The sequence below is a fragment of the Haliaeetus leucocephalus genome, unplaced genomic scaffold, assembly GCF_000737465.1.
Source record: "Haliaeetus leucocephalus isolate CR32 unplaced genomic scaffold, Haliaeetus_leucocephalus-4.0 Scaffold284, whole genome shotgun sequence".
NCBI classification, from domain to species: Eukaryota; Metazoa; Chordata; class Aves; order Accipitriformes; family Accipitridae; genus Haliaeetus; species Haliaeetus leucocephalus.
The window spans coordinates 2,399,406-2,418,469 of NW_010972720.1; the positions used below are offsets into that span (position 1 = coordinate 2,399,406).

The following is a 19,064-nucleotide window of genomic DNA, read 5'->3' on the forward strand; positions in this document are numbered from 1 at the left end:
GGCCGGGGCACGGCCGCCCCCCGTCTCGGCGGACACCGGCGAGCCAGGCCCGGCGGGTGCCGCCCCCGCGCGCCATTGGGCCGCTCCAACGGGCCCGGCTCTCGATTGGATGCGCCGCCCGTCCATCCGCCCCCGCCTGCCCCGCTGAGGGAATCCGCGGGGCCCCTACCTGTGCGAGCTCGGGTCCCAACCGCCGCCGCGACGAGCCCGGCCCGAGTCGGTGCGTGAGCCTCGCCGGGCAGGAAGGGGCCGAGCAGCCCCCGGCGGCGGCGGGGAGAGGCGGCGGGAGCCAGGCAGGCCCCTCCGGCACGCAGGGAGGCCGCCGCCGCCGCCCCGTCTCCTCGCCTGGCAGGTTTGACGTTTGCTGTTGTTGCTGGAAGTGACGTCACCGCGGAGGGACGCGCGGGAAGCGGAAGCGGCCGGCGGGTCTGGCGGCGGCAGATTCAGTCTGCGCCCGCCGCCGGTCGGCGGGTTCCTGAGGGGAGGCAGCGGGTGCGCCCGCCGCCCCGGGGCGGCCGGGAAGAGGGTTCCCGCAGCAGCGGCTGGCGCGGGTGAGCGTCAGGACGTCTCTGGGGGTGGGGGTTTGGGCCCCCGCGGGGGCCGGCGGCGCGGCACAGCTCCGAGCCCAGGGCCACCCGTCTCCTCAGGGACGGCGAGCCCCGGGGCGGAGCGGGGGACGCCCGGTCTCCGGCTGGTCTAGGGGCGAGGAAGGGCCGGTGGCGAGCCGGCCCCGGCCCCGCTCTTGCGAGTTCGCCTCAGGGCGCCGGCGCGGCCCCGGGACGGCAGCCAGGGCTGCTTTTTTTTTTTTTTTTTTTCCGCCGGTGTTTCGGTGGCGCCCAGGGCAACCGGCCCGCCACGCGCAGTTCCTTGCGCGGGTCGCTCGTTTGCAAGTATCCTGTGTGCTGGAAGCGTGTCTGTTGCAGCTGGCGCGATAGCCAAGCGCAGTGTTTGTCCTTGACGTTTTTGCATCTCTGCGTAACGGTGTGATCCCCTCCTCCCCGCCGCGTGTAAAGAAGAGTCTAAATACAAGTAGTAGAAATTAGAAGACTTTTTGTTAGGCGTTTTAAAGACAGTGTTTACAGTGTTAAGATACTTGGTAACTTGTATGGGTTTTTTTGGTGGTGAGGTGTTCGTTTGGGTTTTTTTTTTTTTGACATTCATTAGTTCTTTGAATACCATATGCAATTTTGAGAGTAGTTCTTTAAACCACTTGCAGTTCTGTGTTATCGTCTCTTAATGCTTTGTTATACCCATTTTTATTCTGGATAGCCAATGTTCTGTAAGTGTTTCGTCATGAATTCCTACAGGCAAAAGCTGTGTGCCGCTTTTTTATAGTGTTCACCTTCCCAAGATGTTAAAGTAGTTTCTACCAACTTAACTCTGTTATTTTTATGATCTCTTGAGCTAGTCGGTTTGTAGTGACAGTAGTTGCCAGTTTTTACATCCAGAGGTCTGGTGTAGAAAGGATTGATGATACTTTTGGGAAACTGCCTATATGATTAAATGAATTCCTGTGAGAGTGTCTTCTATAAGTATTTGCACTGCAGATTAGAGCTTCAGTTTTATGTCAGACTATTTGAGACTTGTCTTGAGATCTGGTTAAATTGGCAAAACCATAGGGTGGATCACTTTGTAAGGCCATGCAGGAAGAATAGCTGCCTCAGTTTCCAAATACGTGAGGTTAAATTGTCTCTAGCCTTTAACAATGAGTGTTGTGTAGTTATGTTTGGCATGACTAATAACCCAGAACCTAATGATTAAAGAGGAAGAACCTTGTAATTATAGGAAGAAAATACTTTAACAAGGGCAGAACACATGTGAAGATCTTCATCTCCTTGAAGATAGCTGATTTAAACACCATAGAGGCACAAGAGAAAAGAAAGAAAAAAAAACCAACAAAAACCAAACCCAGATAATTGTGAGTGCAAGCTTTAACTGTATTTTCTTTTTTTTTTTTTACTATAAGTGAACTTTGTGGTCAAGAAGTTCCCTTCAAGAAGACTCATTGCTTTAATGAGTAGGACCAAATAACAAAGCTGAAAACTGGAGTATCCATCAGAGTTAATTTCTGACAATGCTAGACATAATCTCTTTGGAGCGTTTGGTCTTTTAGTCTGAATCTCGTGTCAGCAAGAGAAATGATATAGAAGTCTGTATTTTGAGGATATCTCTTCATGTATAGGCTGTCAGGCAATGCCTTTTCACTGCTTGGATTGGTAGGCTTCCAAGTATTTGTTTTCTGGTAAGAAGACAGTGGCAGGCAATTATCTCCCAAGTTCTAGTGGAAAATTGAACAGTAAGTTTCTGTTCTAAGGCTTTATAGCTGAAATCATTACTTTTTCTGAGGATTTTGGGGGAAGTACTGTAGAGGATTAAGCCAGTTACAAGCAGATCTCAAGGATGTGAGGAAGGAGAACTGTTTTTGTGAGGTGTCAACTTTCTGTACTTCTGTATTTTAACTAACTCTTTTTTTTCTTTTTTTGCCTTGGTTTTTCTCTAAACCGTTCAAAACCCACTGAGTTTGGCTGTTTGCTAACAGACTTTCTAAAGTTTTATCGGTCTGTCCAGATTGCTAAGATGCAAGCCATTTGTTTTCAATTGTGACTTAAGAGCTTGGCTATCATCTGGTCTGTACTTTTAAAGTCTTGTGTTGGAGAAAAGCTAATATTGGTTGTTTATAAACAAACAGTTGCAAGATACAGCAAATAGTACTTATAAGCTGTGTCTAAATATAAAGGTATTTTTAAGCAATGGAGTGAGGGACAAGGTTTTTTAAGATAATTGCTAGTACTGATATTTGAAGGTACTGTTTCAGGTGTTTCATTTTACTGTCTGCCAGCCAGGTGGAGTTGCCAGTATTCTTCCTCCATTTGAGAATTTACTAATCAGTTCTGTGTGGTAAAACGTATTAAAAGTGTGAGCTTCCTGTACTTACTTATCCCCTTGATAGATCTAAAAACTGGTTTGGATGATGGTTATTTCATGCTTTGCTGATTCTCTTTTGTTTTGTTCCCCCTCCCCTTTATTTTTTTTTTTTCTTTCTTTCTTGCAATCTTCAGTTTCCTTTTCCTTGCAGGATAGTTCTGCAGGGAGAAAGTCACCTTTTTGTAGTTTATACTGAGTCCCTAGATGAGTCTCTTGCTTCTGTGAAGCAAAGCCCTCAATAAATAAAAAGCAGGTTCTCAACTTATGTGTTACAATGTAGAAGTTAAATGGAGACCTTTTGGTTATCATCCCAATAAACTTGCACCTATTTTGAAATATTTAGGCAGTCTGTTATCCCTTCCCCCTAAACAATTTTAAGTGTATTTAATGGATCATCTAAATAGAGAAGTATTGTCTGTGATGAGTTGCTAGTCCTGTCTTCTGACGCTTACACATCCACACATTGCTCTGTTGGCCAGTGAGATTGGGGCCAGGTGAAGAAAAGAATAAGCAGCAGTTTTCACTGCTTATGGAGTCTCTGCTCCTTTGAAACCGTGAAGAAACTTGTTTTCACTCAGTTTTAGTGGATTTAGCCAGACCTAAATTCTTAATATGCTTTCAGATATCTTTATCTTTAAAGATCTTTAGTAGTTGATCAGATTGAGGATTACTACTTGATCCTATTTAGAATGCACGAAGATGATGGCTGATATTAATTGGCATCGAGCCGTAGCTCTGCGCTGTGTTGTAACACTTTGGAAATAGTAGTGTCTAGAAAACAGGAGCAGAAACCTTTGAATTTCAGTGATAATTCTATTGCATTTTGTAACTTTTATGTACATAATTTTTTTTTTTTAAGGAGAATGTACTATATTACATTTATTTCATAATCTGAAAGAAGAATAGCGTTTGGAATAATGGCAACAGGAGACCTAAAAGGAAGTTTAAGAAAAATAGAACAAGGACTTCGCTTGTTAAATTATCCAAGAGATGTGGATTATACAGTGTAAGTGGCAGTGTGACTAAATTTATACTAATACTTGATGACAGCAGGATATGTAAACAAGATATGTATAAATATTAGCATTGCACCCAGTGATGAGTAAGCAAAGTATATGTCTGTGGGAAGTTGGGGTTTGATACATGTGAACTGGAAGATAAAAGGATGCAGTTTTGCTATTCTGAGCAATCCTTAGAATAATCCTGAAGTGTATCACTATCTTGTTCTTCTTTCTTCTGCTGTTTTTCTCTTTTCTTTGATTAATCTCTCACCTTTATAATTTCTTTGTAAGTGCTAGCAAAACTTTCTTCGGAAATTTCATCCTGTAAAGATTAAAAAACCCAAGATGTTGAATGTTGAGATGGGAATGCTGGTGGGCTTTAGACCTGACAATGTTAAAATTATATGAGGATCACAAAAGTTGTTTTGAGCATTTTACAGATAACAGTCAAGACTGCTGAATGAGATATGCCTGGAAAAAAACCCATAAAATGAAGGAGATACTTGGATATAATATGCTGGCTATATTAAAACACCTTTCAAGTTAGATGTTTGAATTCATGCGATGAAAGGCTTTTGTTATTTTCTGCTGTGTAAAATACTTTTGTTTCTCAATAGGTTAGTAAAGGGTGATCCAGCTGCATTTTTACCTATCATCAGCTATTCTTTTACATCTTTTTCAACTTACATAGCAGAACTTTTGGTAAAGTGCAACGTGGAACTCACAGCAAAGAGTGACTTGCGTTTTATTGAAGCTATTTATAAGGTATGTGTCTTCATGTTCTTTGCAGAAGAGACACAGTTTTGAGTATGGCCTCATAAAAATTAAGCATTTAGTTTGAGTTTTACTAGAAAGTGCAAAAAATTTTTGGCAATGAACATGAATTGTAATTCTGTTAGGATTTAAGATGAGTAGTAAGCAACTGTGTGGCAAGTCTTTAGATTTTAATGAAAATAAGGATGGATGTTTTTAGCCAAATCTCAATTTTGAAACAATTGCAGAAACAGTAATATTATTGTTTTACGTTAGTTTTGAAGAATACCAAAATATTTATTACACAGTAAGTTTTATAGAGTGACCTTAAGAAATCATAGCAGGAAAAAAAAAAATCACAGCAAACTTTAATAATTGTAATGAAAGGACAATTAAGAAATACAGCTATTTTAAAACACTATGCCATATCAATATATAAAGTCCAATACTTAACAGTTGATGAATTGGAATAAAATTCTTAACTGAATGAAAATAATCTTGAGCTATCCTTAAAAATATCCATAAGCACATTTTTATAAAAGGTAGGTTGATGTATTAATGAATACTAGCTTATTCAGACTAGTTTTCCATCTGAGGAGGACAGAGGCTCATTTACAAAGAGGGTCTTTGGGAGCCTTACTTAGCCTTCTGATGCGTTTGCTGAGATTAATACAACTGTTTATTGTGTGTTCACTTTGGAAAGTTTTTGTTTAACTTTTTAAATATTAATGTCTACAGTAATTTATTTCATGAATCTTAAGACTGTGAGTTAAACTTTACAAGAGTGATGTGAATGAAATATTTCTAGAAGAGGTATGTTTAAAGTCTAGTTAGAAGAACCAGCTGAGAGTATATAAATAACCAAATGAGAAAAGGTTTAACTGCTGAAGTGCAGAATGAAAGAAAAGATTGTAGAAAAATAACCTGAGCATGCCATTTCTGCAGCAAATTGCCTGGTGATTTTTGAAAGTGAAATAAACTCTTACTTTGTTGCAGCTTCTTCGAGATCAATTTCAATATAAACCAATTTTAACAAAGCAGCAGTTTCTTCAGTTTGGCTTTGCAGAAAGAAAAATGCAGATTGTTTGTGACATTATCAACTGTGTGGTGAAAAAACATAAAGAATTAAGTAACTCAAATAAGGTACTGATTAAATGGTAACTTTATTATAAGATAAGTTTCTTTTGACGTGCTTGCTGCAGGTAGAAGCTGAAGACCTGTTTATTTGAAAATGCAACTTTGCTGATGGTCAAAATAAGGGGAAGTTAGTATGAAGTTCCACTGTAAGATGCTTGAGTACTATCAGGTACACAAAAGACACGAAGCTGCAAATGCTTCATAGTATAAATAAAAAAATAGAATGAAGATAAATCTGGTATTTGGTATCTTTACATAAGTGATATATTTTCTTTTACACTTCTTGACATAGTGAATGTTTATTTAACTCAATAGACTTTGCAGGTAGATTTAAAAACAAAGCAAACTCCTCTGATATGTTGAAGTTCTGGTAACATTTAATTTAAGCATGACACTTGTTTGTATTTCGGTGGTATACATCTCAAATCTGGTTGTTTTCGTTAATCATTTGTTTTACGTTGTTAAGGCATTTTTTTATTGGTTTATTCTGTGTATCAATCTGTGCTTTAATAGAAGGAATTTTCAGTCTTCGTATTTTACAGGATTTTGTTTCGTTTGAGTTTATAACAAGTCTTCAGGACTTCTGTATACTTCATTTGTCACTTTTGGGGGCATAACTACGTATTTTTTGTATTTGTCTTTCAACTCTGGTGCAACTTGTCTTTTCTATTTTTGACCAGCTTTGATGCAGCCTTGCGTAGGCATTAATGAGTTTATGAATACGGCATTAACTTCCAGATCTGTTTTTTCTGTAAATTAGGGTCATACTTAATTTTTTTTTTTGACATTATTGTACTGCAGAGGTTTAAATGAGTTTGTCCCATGCAATATTCCTGCCTGTTAATGATGGCAGGAATGGGGTGTGTCATCCTGTCCCCTTGTTGTCCATCTCTGCCCCCCCCCCCCCCATATTCCTGTGCTAGAAGCATAATTATTTTTTTTTCTTCACTTGGAAGGTTAAATCCCAAACGAGGAAAAAACTCAGATCTTTTAAATATGAAGTATGGTCAAATTGTGATAATGTCCTTGCTGATCCTAGTGGCAGTGATCTGAATTCCAAACAGGTATGAAAATAGTTTTTATGTTTTGTGTCTAAAGGTTAATCTCATTTGTAGCAAGTCAGGCTCTTTCTGGAATATGTGCTTTCATTTAGGTTTTAATGCTTGATCAGACTAGGTTTGTGTTTTGTTTTGTGGGTTTTTTTTCTCCCAACATGTGGTTGATGGAAATAATAGCTGAAATACAAAGGATATTGCTTCTCTCTTTTCTGAGTAGTTGACCTCAAAGTCTTGGTGGTAATGATCTAGTACTGTCATTTGCTGTTTGAATTGTATCAAACAGAGGGCAGCAATGAAAATGAAGATACAATTGGAAAAAGCATATACATCCTGTTTGGAGATTGAAGTGTGTTTGGCCTAACATTGCAGTGCTTTCAAAAAGCTTTTTGTTATTTTGTCTGAATGTGTTCAACAAAGATTTCTTAACATAGTATTCCTCTTGGCTTTGGTTTTACAAGAGTAACACTTGATTTTATGCGCTATGCTACTCTTGACCTGTGGAGGACACAGCTTTCCTAGTATTTTTCTGCTAAAAGGTTGCGAACTAAAATTGCACAAAACTTTTAGGACTGTGACTGCCCATTAAATGTTGGTGACTTCTATTTAGAAGGAAAATGCTGCTTGTAGCAGTGAGGAAAACTTCACAAAGAAAATATTTGGAATGATTTATCTGGCGCTTCTGGTTGTTGAATAGTAGAACTGAATGGGGATATATGTGAGTGTATTCTCTAGAAGAGAGTTTTAGCTTCACTAAAATGTCTAGGAATCTGGAAGTGTTTAAGGTGCTGCACAAAACTAGTAATTGTGGGTTCTTAATCATTAGGTAATTTATTTTGTTTTGTGGCAGGTAGTGACCATAGAACTTGATCCATGTGGAAAGAAAGGCAAAATTTGTCTCATACTTTGTTCTCTCTAAGGGAAGCATTCAAAGGAAATTAAATGTGTAGCTAGTAGGGCTATTTTGCTGACAGTTGTCAAGGAAAAGAGAGAGTTCTAATCTTCCTAGTTAAACTTTTGTTTCTCAATGTTTGAGTGGCGGTTTTGATGTCTATACATATGTTAAAACATGCAGTGAGATTCATACGTCCTGAACCACACTTAGAAATCTAACAATGCTTACAATAAGAGAGGACATTAATACCTTCATTACTGTTTATGGAAGGGAACCAAGGTACACAGTACATATGGTAAAGTGTGTGCATATTTGTTTTACAGCTCTTTCTTGTCTATGTGATTTTTTTAAATTAAGCTGCCTGCTGTTGCTTTCTGTGTTTTGCAGCTAGTTGGGATAAGATTGTCAGATATAAATACTAAAATGATAGGTCTTTTGTGTCAGTTACTTGGCTGATGAATTGAAATGTTCTTGTAATGAATAACACCAGTGATTTATTTATTTATTTTTTTAACATACTCAAAAGAAGCCTCAAGTAGAACGGCACTCAGGAAATGAAGTTAATGGTGACCTTCATCCACTACCCCTTCCAGCACAGGGAGGTAATGAAGAGGAATTGTACCTAGACCGTGATGTTGTGGAAGTTAAATGTGAACAAGTAAGAACTTTTATTTTAAGATGCTGTCTGTATTCTTAACTTTTCTTACAGGGCTTTTCTAAAGGGATAAAGGTTTTAAGAAGATAGCTGCTCCTTAAGTATAACTAATTGCTATGTAATAAATATATTGAAAAAGTTGAAAAAAAGTCAGTTAAATTGTACTGTCCTTTCAAGAACCAGTTCTGTCAACAGTTTCTTTTAAAAGCTGAGTTCCATGAACAGGCATATTATGGCAATTCTGAACGAAAAATAATTTTCTAATGTAGCAGAATGTGGTTACTGAACTTGAGGAAGATTACACTTAATTTCATTGATCAAATGATAAATTATATCTGTTTTGAAATTAGGGGAAATGTGTTCTTAACCATATTTTCAGGTCATAGAAGATAATTCTCAGATTGAGTTCCTAAAGAGTCAGCTTGCTGATTGCCAGGAAAAGCTTCATAAGCTAGATTGGATGGAAGATAAACTATGTGTTCTAGAAGAGAAACTGAAAGGAAAGGTGATCATAGATGAGAAGGACTGGAATAACTTGTTGAGTCGAGTTTTGCTTCTTGAAACAGAACTTTTGTTGCAATCCAAAAAGGTATGTCAACTTCTGTTTTTCTTCTCTAAGAAAAGTTACCCAGACACAATGTTGTCAGCCTGTTTCTGCTCTTCCTGCCTCCTGATGTATAATTTTTCACTATTTTTAAAGGCGTGATCTGATGGAATTGCTGTTTATGGAGTTGGTGGTATTTTTCTCTTAACTGTTAAGTTCTGTTTTTTTTCTCATGCTCTGTGAAGCAAAGCTCTCAATTGGAAATTGTTTTCTTGCAGGTACAGCAGGTATAGCTAAGTCTATTTTCATTCGTAATGACTGTGTATGTTTTTATTTCCTAGCAAACTTGTAGAAGGAAGCTTCTGAAGACTCTTAATTATGCTGTCTTTGAAAGCGTAATGTTTCTCTAATTGAAAGTTTCATGATGTTAGTGACACATTTAAGGGTTTCCTTATTCTGGTCTGCATTATTCTGGATTTCTTATACTGGTCTGTAAATGTTGTTGCTGTTGATACAGTTGAATATCTATTTTTTTAATTCTCCAAACTCTAATCAGATACGGATATTCCCCTTGGAAGACTAAGTCTTCATTCTGTATAACTATCGTTGACACAAATAGATGGCTAGCTCAATGGAAAATACAAGGTGAATGGAAAAGTTGATTCTTATTTTAGTCCTATTCTTAGTTTGTGGCTCTTTGAAATTTCTAGCCTAATCAATGGTCTTTCTCCTTTTTGCAATCCCCTCCCCTCCCTATTTCTTGTCCATGACATTAGTTGCATTTTTAAATGCGTGAAAGTGCTACAGTTGTAATGTGGCCACATTTGTCATATTTGTCAGAGTAAATCAAGTATTTTGTTGCATTAAGACTTTATGCTATTTTTCATGCTGTTGAAAGGTCCTTGTATACACATTGTATCATTTCATGTATGTACACATGTAAATATTTTGAGATGCAGTGAACCATAGCATCAGTTCTGTGATCACATGCTTAATTACAAAGTGTATTTGCATGTGTATCTTGTGTATCCTTCAAATGCTGTCAGATGCTTTCCAGAAGTTGAAAACTCTTGTGGAAAATAGTTGATCAGTGTTGCATTTTTCTCTGTAGTTGTGAAAATGTTGAATTTACTTGTAACGAGGAGCTTTGTGTGTGTGGCTGGCCTTGTGTTGTGGTTTGACCCCAGCCAGCAACTAAGCACTGCATAGCCGCTTGCTCACTCCCCCACCCTCGCCTCTGGTGGGATGGGGGAGAGAATCAGAAGAGTAAAAGTGAGAAAACTCCTGAGTTGAGATAAGGACAGTTTAATAGGTAAAGCAAAAGCTGCACATGCAAGCAAAGCAAAACAAGGAATTCTTTTACCAATTCCCATCGGCAGGCAGGTGTTCAGCCATCTCCAGGAAAGCAGGGCTCCATCACATGTAACGGTGACTTGGGAAGACAAATGCCGTCACTTCAGTCGTCCTCCCCCTTCCTCATTCTTCCCCCAGCTTTATATGCTGAGCATGACATCATACGATCTGGAACATCCCTTGGGTCAGTTGGGGTCAGCTGTCCCAGCTGTGTCACCTCCCAACTTCTTGTGCACCGCCAGCCTACTTGGTGATGGGGTGGGGTGAGAAGCAGAAGAGGCCTTGGCTCTATGTAAGCTCTGCTCAGCTGTAATGAAAACATCTCAGTATTATCAACACTGTTTTCAGCACAAATCCAAAACATAGCCCCATACCAGCTACTATAAAGAAAATTAACGTTACCCAGCCAAAACCAGCACACCCTGCAAATTTGAAAATGTCACTGATACTTGTATACAAGATGTTTTTTTCTGTGTGCCTTGAAAGTGTGCTAGTTATGCAAAGTCTTGAAATGGAGAAGCGTTCACACTGATCACGAGGTCATTTATAAAGGCTGTAGCTCAAATGATAAGGATTGACATTCTTAATCACTTTTTTTAAACAGTTTCAGGTCAGTAATGGCTTGAGTGATTTACCATTTGAAATCAATTTCTTATGGATATTGTAATTTAATTATCAATGGACATGTATCCAAATAACACCACCAATGATACTGTTTTCTTCTGCTAGCAGTCTCAAGAAGCCTTCAGCTGAACAGCCATAGACAATTTTCTTCCTCTTTCAAGTATATTCTTTTCAAGAGATCGTTGTTGCATTTGTGACGGTAGCAGCATGGGAAAGCTTGTGTTTCAGACTAGGCTGCTGCTTTTATTTCTGTAAATTTGGTTTATTATTATTTCAGTAACATGTTTATTGCTGTTCTTCAAAGGTTTGGAATAGTGTTTGGAAAATACTTAACATCAATATCACTCAAATATTTCCAGTAAGATAATTATATTTCTGTGCTGCATGTTACTAAAAGCAGTCATCTGCAGAGACAAGTTTGAATGTAGTTTGTGTGTGGCATTGTTGCTTGTCTTTTTTCAAAGCAAAATAAGCTGGTTTTTATATTTAAAAAAAAAAAAAGTCTTCAAAACCCTAACTTTTTTGCAGTAGGCATTTGAAAACCGCAAGGAAATAATCCTTTAGGCCAGAGAATTGCTGCTTCTTTGTTTCATGAGATTCCATCCAAGTTGTGCTTCACAGATAGAGAAGCAATTCAGAATTACTCGTTTCTTCTTACTCTTGCATTTTTCAGGAAACTTTTGGCATCTAGCCAACATAGCAGGAGCACTCGAAGATCTGTCTTGCACTGCTGCCAAAGTAGCAGCAGCTGTGCATTTAGTTCTGGGAAAGTCTGAAAGCTACCAAATCCATTTCAATGAAAGGAATTGAGCAGAAGTAGTCAGTGCACATAACTTTTTTTTTTTTTTAAGAGGCATCCATTATTACAGTTTTTTCCAGCTTCTTCCCACACAATACCTACTATTTCTCCCTCATTCACTTATTTGGGTATAATATTCCCTTGTTAACTGATATAGTTACTCCAGTATATAAAGTGATATACTTTATCAGAGGTTGAGATTTCAAATCATAACGATAGCTCATTGGTGAAAAAAGTCTAGGTGTTTGAGTGTTGTTTTTTTTTAATTTTGAAATTAGAAAATTGCACTCAAAACCATTTATTGTTAGTACAATATTAATTTTTTTCCTTGTTTATGAACAGCCTTTTCTAAGCTAGATTGAGTTAAACTGAGAACCTTTCTTAAAAGAGCCCTCTCCCATTTAGGAGCCTGAGAAACTAGCTTAAAATAGGCTTTTGAATTCTAAGCATTTAAGTGGAATTAATTTCAGTTCATCTATAGGGTAATTTTTCTAGGACTGAGGAGCTGCATTCCTGAATATCAACCAGGAGTAGAAGGCATGCTTATTTTGTTAGGGTAATGGCAGCCAATGTCAAGATGTAATTGTTAGCACAGGCCAAGAACAGACTGATTGTTCATTCTACTCATACCTAAGTTATATGCACTATATTTGGACCTGGTTTTGAGCTGTTTACAAATGCAATATTGATGTTAAAAAAGGCCTTATTAAATGGACTAGTTTTTTAATGCAACATATGTATGGAAATTTTGGATTTTTTAGTCCTGTAGACATTTGTGCAGTGCCAACATACCTGGATGGTGTAGCAAATGCATACATAATTGTACTTAAATATACTTTTCTTCAGTCAAGATGATTTAAACAGGATGTATGGCTAAAATGCAGTAAACTTGTATTTCAGAGAGACTTACCTACAGAGTTTGGCAATGTAAGTCAAGAATGTACTTCTAGTAGGATTCCAGTTTCTCCTGGTGGGTATTAATGATTTTCTTTTTAATTAACATCATATGCTAAACACTTCTTGATGATCTTGACTAAAATCAGGGTTTTTATGTAGAGAATTGCAATTTAGTGACCTCTGAGTTTAAATGCATACTGCAAATTAGAAGTTAACCTGCTAGTTATTTCATGTTTGTAATTTATCCTTTAGAAGCTTTACTTTACTGAAATAGTTTTTAAAGCATTAATGAAAATATATAGCATAGTAATTAATAGTTACAAATAACTACTAAAAATCTCAAAGATGCAAATTTAATTAAGGTGCTATAGCTAAAGCTGTGAAAAACAATGTTATCTGCAATTTAAAAAGTTATGTTTTAAAAATAAGCTATTCATAAGCACAAAAGGAATTATATTTGTTGTTACAGGTTTGTTATAATCAAAATAGTATCACATTTACGATGTTTTTTACTTTTACAATGGTGCTCAGGACAAATCATGGCTTTTTCATTATAATCCATTTTGTTTTTCACATCACTGTTGAACTTCTATAGTTTCATCCCTTTTGAAGCAGTTAGCAGCTATCTGTATAGCATTTTTGCTAAGCTTTCTTATTTTGAAGAGCAAGATGAAAATCTTTTTCTTCCATTTCCAACTTAATTTTGATAACATACAAGTAGTAAATGAAACCTCCTTAAGTGGGAAAGAAATTAAAAACGTTCCCCAGGCCATAAGTAATTCTTCTGTCTTCATCAATGGTAGCTCTTTAGCCCTTACCTTGTATCGTTCTCTTTATTAATTTGGCCTGTTTCCCCTATGGCAGCTGTTATTCCTACCACCAGTAGTAAGGAGGATATTCTATTTCCTATTCTCACTTATTAGGCATTTTTGTCCAGTGTTGGGCTGTTGTATTGAAATTAAAAGCGAATCTCAGTAATCCAGTTTCCATGGAAATTAGGAAGGCAGTTTCTTGGTTATGTCAAAGTTTGTTTTAATTTTGAAGTCTCAGAAATGGGACCTTCTTTTTACAGACCTTAGAAAGCTTGCAACGTTTACTTCCTTTCATAAATTTAGTGGTATGTTACTGACACTTGAGGACTTCATAGTCAGCAAGCAGGCTGATGGTCTTTAAAAGAGAATTTTCATATTTTCAGACTTCTAGAATTCTTCTGAATTTGTTATTCCTGTTTTTCTAAAGTATGAGTCAGGAAATTTTAGGCATACAAGTTACGTGGCCAGTCTTAACTCTTCTATCTGAGATGTACACCACTCAGAATGCTTTGATGCTCTTTTTGGTTGTAGTGCTCTTCAGGAATCAGAGCTGTACAGAAGAAACAATTTTTAATTTTAATTGAGTAAAAATAATTTAATATGGTTTTATGTACAGAATAGTGTAGCTAAACATGTTCCAAAGGTGGCCTTACTAAAAATAAGGGTATGGGAACACTTTTTTTCTAAGTATTAAATTCTCTTCCCTGACAATAGTACTCTAAAATTGCAAAGAGTATCAAAGCCTTCCCAAAGTAAAAGAAAAGTCTGTTTCTGCTGAATGGATGCTAAACCTGTCCCAAAAGGAGGAGAATTAGGGAAACAGCAAGAGATTGACACAAATTTTAAGCTAAGCAAGAAGGTGATGATTTTGTTTATATTTCTGCTGCTTATAAGACAGGTTACTTAGCAGAAATTAAAGACATGTTTGAACAGGCAGTTTACAATAAAAATAATGTAAACTACTTGAAATTATTATTACATATTTGACCCAGTCTGTTATACATAGTATACTGTACTTACCTTGTTTTAAGAAAATGAGAAACCTATTTTGGACCCTCACCAGTAGCTTTTCTTTTTCCCTCTCTAAACAATGCATTCTATTCTGTTATTACATACTGTAAATCAAGCTATTTGATAGCTGACCTTGCAATAAGAGAGCAAAAAGGCAAAGGTGACACAAAAATGAGTATTTCTCCATAGGTACAGAGAGGAAGGAGGAGATGCCAGAGAGTCTTCATCAGTGGTCTGGATACAGTTCACTATTATCCACAGACCCATCACCCAAAGCCATGACCATTAATTCTCATGATTTGACAGATGTTTCAAAGGTAAGTAAAACTGGCAAATGCTTAGGTGATTTCCTTTCTGAGGTCAAGAGAACAAGTAAGCATTAGTTTTAGTTGTTTATACTACTAGTGAAAAACAAGGAAACTGCAAAACTACATCTAGGCCTGTCTCATAAAAATCCTTTTGATATGTAAACAGTGCTTAAAGTCACATTTTCTCTATGAATTTTTCAGGTTGAAAGTCCATCTGAAGAATGTTAGCTTTGAAGAGTTCACTAACTTTGTTGCTTTTAAATTGCAGGAGACAACAAGACAAAGAATGGAAAGGATAAGTAAAATGTAAGTAATAGGAGAGGGCAGCAGGAATTCATTTCCCAGGAGGGAGTCGTACTGGACTAAGGCATATAGAGAACGTACATATGTGTTCCAAACCTCAAAGGTCTCTACATCAGGTGTGGCATTTCCTTATGACTCCACTGGATAATAAATCCACTTACAGTTCTGTATTTGTGGGATGAGTCACTGTTTTGGTTTCTAAAAGGCAATAGAAAGCATTCTTAATAGTATTAACTAGAGATTAAAGAGTGTTTAGAATCTGGTTGACAAAGAATAGGGATATTATTTATCTTCTGATAGGAATTCCCTGGTACTTGCAACTTTTCTTCCCGAAAAAATAACTACAATAGCTTAACTCTGTTGTTTATTGTTTAAGGAAAGGTTAAACCAATTTCAGCCTAATCATTGTGATAACTGTATTAAAGTATATTTGATACTAGTCCTGCAATCTGTAATGAAAGTTTTTTATGTAAGAAATATTTTTATTACACTTGAAGAGAAATGCATTCCTGTGTAATGTTTCTTTAGCAAGAGATTTCTATTCTATAAGTACCTGGTCTGAAAAAAGCTGTAGTCTTTTTTGTGATTTAATTCTGTTGTGTGGGTTACTTGATATGGGGTTTTTTGATATGTGGTAGACGTTTAAAATGCAAACCAATTGCAGAGGAAAAGGGGGGATGAGAGGAAGCCTAAGGTTTCATGCTGCTTGTTAGTATTTTGGATTCATTAGAAAGTTAAAGGCAAGTCAGCTATTTCTTACTGTATTTTAGTAAGTGTGTGTGTGTAAAAAAAATTTATTTTCAGAATTGAAGAAACCTCAGAATTGTTGAAAACATCAAGCAACACCTCTGAGAAGACCTGAAAGCACAGGTTTTCAGACCTGGTCCCTGTAGACTTATGGATATCAGAACTAATATGTATGTTTGTACAGCGTTAAATTTTTAATATATCAAATTTGTTATGATCACCAGTCCTTTTATTCCTTTGAATAAATATTTTTCTCTAATGCATCTGTGTATTGATTTTCCTCCCCTTGGCCCCAATTTTTTGTTTTAAAAACTGTTCGAATAGCTTCTTCTCTGCCCCCCTCCCCTTGCTTTTGTAAAGTGAAGTCATTACAGCAGTGTATTTTTGTGTTGACATTTGTTAGCAGTGTGCTAAGTAATATGTGTTTTAAAGTGCAGGCTTGAGGACTGTGGTTTACATCCTGTTGGAAACATTCCAGCTGGGACTTGCATATTACACCCAAGAGGCTTTCTTACATACCATCTTACCATCTGTACTGTTGAATAAGTCTTAATGAAAACTTAAATACACAATTTCAAATATGTACCTTTTTTGCTGGTTTTTTTTTTTAATATAAATTTTCATGCTGAGCCAGAGAGCACCAACACATTATGGTTTCCATTAACACTGACAAAGTGAGGGTCAGTTTGATCCTAAACACTAAAATGTGCAACTAAGTCCACAGACTTGACTGCAAGAGATGTGTTGAGTGTTTTAGAGCTCTTACCCAACACATTTTAAGACCAGCAGCACAGATGGAGACCATCCAGTATACAAAGATACACAACTTTTTTATGATTTGAAGCTGTATTAAAATTTCTCTTCAGAGACGTAAGTAGATGTAAGACTTCCAAAACCATTATGTAATCAAACCAAAGATGTGTGAGGTTTGATAAGATTGATAGATTTATTTATTACTCTTTGTAAATTGGTAGCCTATGATATCAAGGTCTCTTTGTGCTATAATACTCACTTCACTTTAAAAGATTTTTGGAGTTTGATATCGCGAAACCAGTGGATTTTTTTTGGCAGAGTTTGCAAATGAAGGTGAAAGCAGCTGTTTGACATTATGCTGTTAAAAGTGATTTATATGTTTTAACAATAATTATGATTTTTTTCTATAACCATATGGAATATAAGTTGACTTTATTTTACATGCAAACAGAAGAACATACAGTGATCCGTTATGTTATATAAACTTTAGCTGGGCTAAACTGGACTTTTGCAATAGAACTTACTTTTCCAGTTGTTTCAAAAAAAAAAAAATTAAAAAATCTGAAAAGTTAGATGACCTGAACATGTTTTGCTTCTTAAGTGAAAATAGATCTTGCAAATCACTGTTCATTATCCTAACAATGAAATGAGTTTTTCTTCTAAACATTAGACCAATTCAACAGAAAATAGGTGATATTTTCTAAAATGAGACTACAGCACCATCTTGTGGAAATCTTTACACAAAGTAATTACAAAAGGAGGAAAAAGGTATATTCCTATAGTTAAAGTTATGGCTTTAAACCTATAATGATAATATTTTGAAGTATTACCTTTCTTGAATTTTTCCTCAGTGCCTTGGAATCAGAGGCTTTTATGTTAAGTAAGATAATTATTCTGTATAATATTGATAGTGTTTGTGGCAAGAACCAGAATAATGAATCTGTTGTTTGTTCATGTTATGACAAAGATGAGAAGTGTTAGTCAATACAAATGATTCAAGTTACAGGGATTTATCATTGAATGCATCTGATTGATGCAGGAAGTGTTAAAAAAGGTCTTTCTGTAACTGTGCAATTTAATATCATCTCTATTTAGTATTGCAAAATTGAAAGTCCAGAGTTGTTCAGCTATTTCCTTTTTCCAGAAGCTTAAATGCAGTACTTTGCACAATGGGATTTAGCCTTTGTAATTAAAGACTTTGCTTCTCCTGTTTTTCAGGACCAAGCAGGGGCTCACTTTGATCAAACTGAAGCCAAGGGTGTTTCACTGTTAGGGCAGCGGAGCTGGTTTTCTAAAGGTCTTTCTTTGACATTTGTGTTCTTTTTTTAAATGAAACTTGGTTTTGGAGGATAGTACCATGTTCTGAAAGGGAAATATTCATAGTGCATTCAAACCCTCTTTACATGTTTGATTTGGGTTTTTTTATTTTATTCTGTTCTATCAGTGGAAACAGTTAGTACTAGTAATGGTATATGTCACAGTAAAACTTCACCAAAGCAGTGCAATGCTAGGAAATACATGTAATGACTGAAAATAGCAACAGTTTTTGAATAATTACTGATGCAGTTCTTCGAGCACTGTCACGACAGTCAGAGTTGACATTCTACATGTGCAAACAGTTGCATGGGTGGATCTTGCTGAGTGACAGGAAATGTTAGATACTTTCCTAAACATATATTAAATAAATCCAGAGAATATTCCTCACTATAGTTTCCATCATGCCTAGCTCTCTCCAGTGACTTGGAAAAAATTGCTGTTGTTCAAGATATGTGTTCTGTGATTATAAATCATTAATTTAACTACTGCTGTTTCTTAAAGTTACTGAATGTAATTATTAGTTTAAGAATATATATTATTAATTTTATACTTAAGAATTGTTTTGACAGCTCTGTTTTCTTAAACATCAATAGAACAATTCCACCTTATATAACTGAAAGTATTTATGCATATGTGGGATAATGAAGCATAATTGCATTAAAGTAGAATGCTAAAACTGAAGCTTCTGCAAAAAAATATACTTTTAAACTTAATTTTTTTAGCAAGATTCTAAATCTATTAAAATTTACAGGATTTCCATTAAGATTTTTTTTTTGTTTTTACTCTGCCTTATCTAACATCAGTATGCACTTTAATTCATTTATTGAAATGAAAACATGCTATAGAAAACATAAGAATCCTCTCACCCCAAATCTGTAATATTGAAAAGCAGTCTGATAACCTCTTTTAGTTATATTTTCAGATTGTGTATATACTGCTACATGTTGTGGAATTCTAGTGCTCCGAGTCATAAATACTAAGAAAATTATTGCAGTTATGACACTAGAATATATTCTTTATTATGTTACTGTTGATGCTTCAGATCTGATACTTAAATTGTATTGTAGATCACTCAAGTTTGGTTGTACCTAAGTACGAGACAGCCTCTGTTCGGTTATATCCTGGTGTTTATGCCTAACTTGGAATTGTTTTGCATCATCAGAAGTGTATTCAAA

The 19,064-nt window shown here is 36.5% G+C and overlaps 2 protein-coding genes across 3 annotated transcripts in view; one reads left to right on the plus strand and one right to left on the minus strand.

Moving 5' to 3' along the window:
- The window catches only part of FBXO8 (F-box protein 8), an 18,729-nt gene extending 18,354 nt beyond the window's left edge, over positions 1–375 (minus strand). The window contains exon 1 of the mRNA XM_010569963.1: positions 170–375. The gene's annotated coding sequence lies outside the window, so the exon portion shown is untranslated. The remainder of the gene's footprint in view (positions 1–169) is intronic.
- Positions 376–3,798: 3,423 nt separating this feature from the next.
- On the plus strand, positions 3,799–16,059 carry CEP44 (centrosomal protein 44kDa). 2 transcript variants are annotated; one of them, XM_010569965.1, is made up of 10 exons: positions 3,799–3,931; positions 4,544–4,691; positions 5,676–5,822; positions 6,773–6,880; positions 8,293–8,424; positions 8,801–9,010; positions 12,642–12,711; positions 14,651–14,778; positions 15,038–15,075; positions 15,877–16,059. In XM_010569965.1, the coding sequence occupies exons 1-10, from the start codon at positions 3,843–3,845 to the stop codon at positions 15,932–15,934; spliced, it is 1,128 nt and encodes a 375-aa protein (XP_010568267.1). In that variant the 5' UTR covers positions 3,799–3,842; the 3' UTR covers positions 15,935–16,059. The 2 variants fall into 2 exon arrangements, with proteins under 2 accessions (XP_010568267.1, XP_010568268.1); XM_010569966.1 differs by having other exon boundaries at positions 8,296–8,424.
- Positions 16,060–19,064: the final 3,005 nt, after the last annotated feature.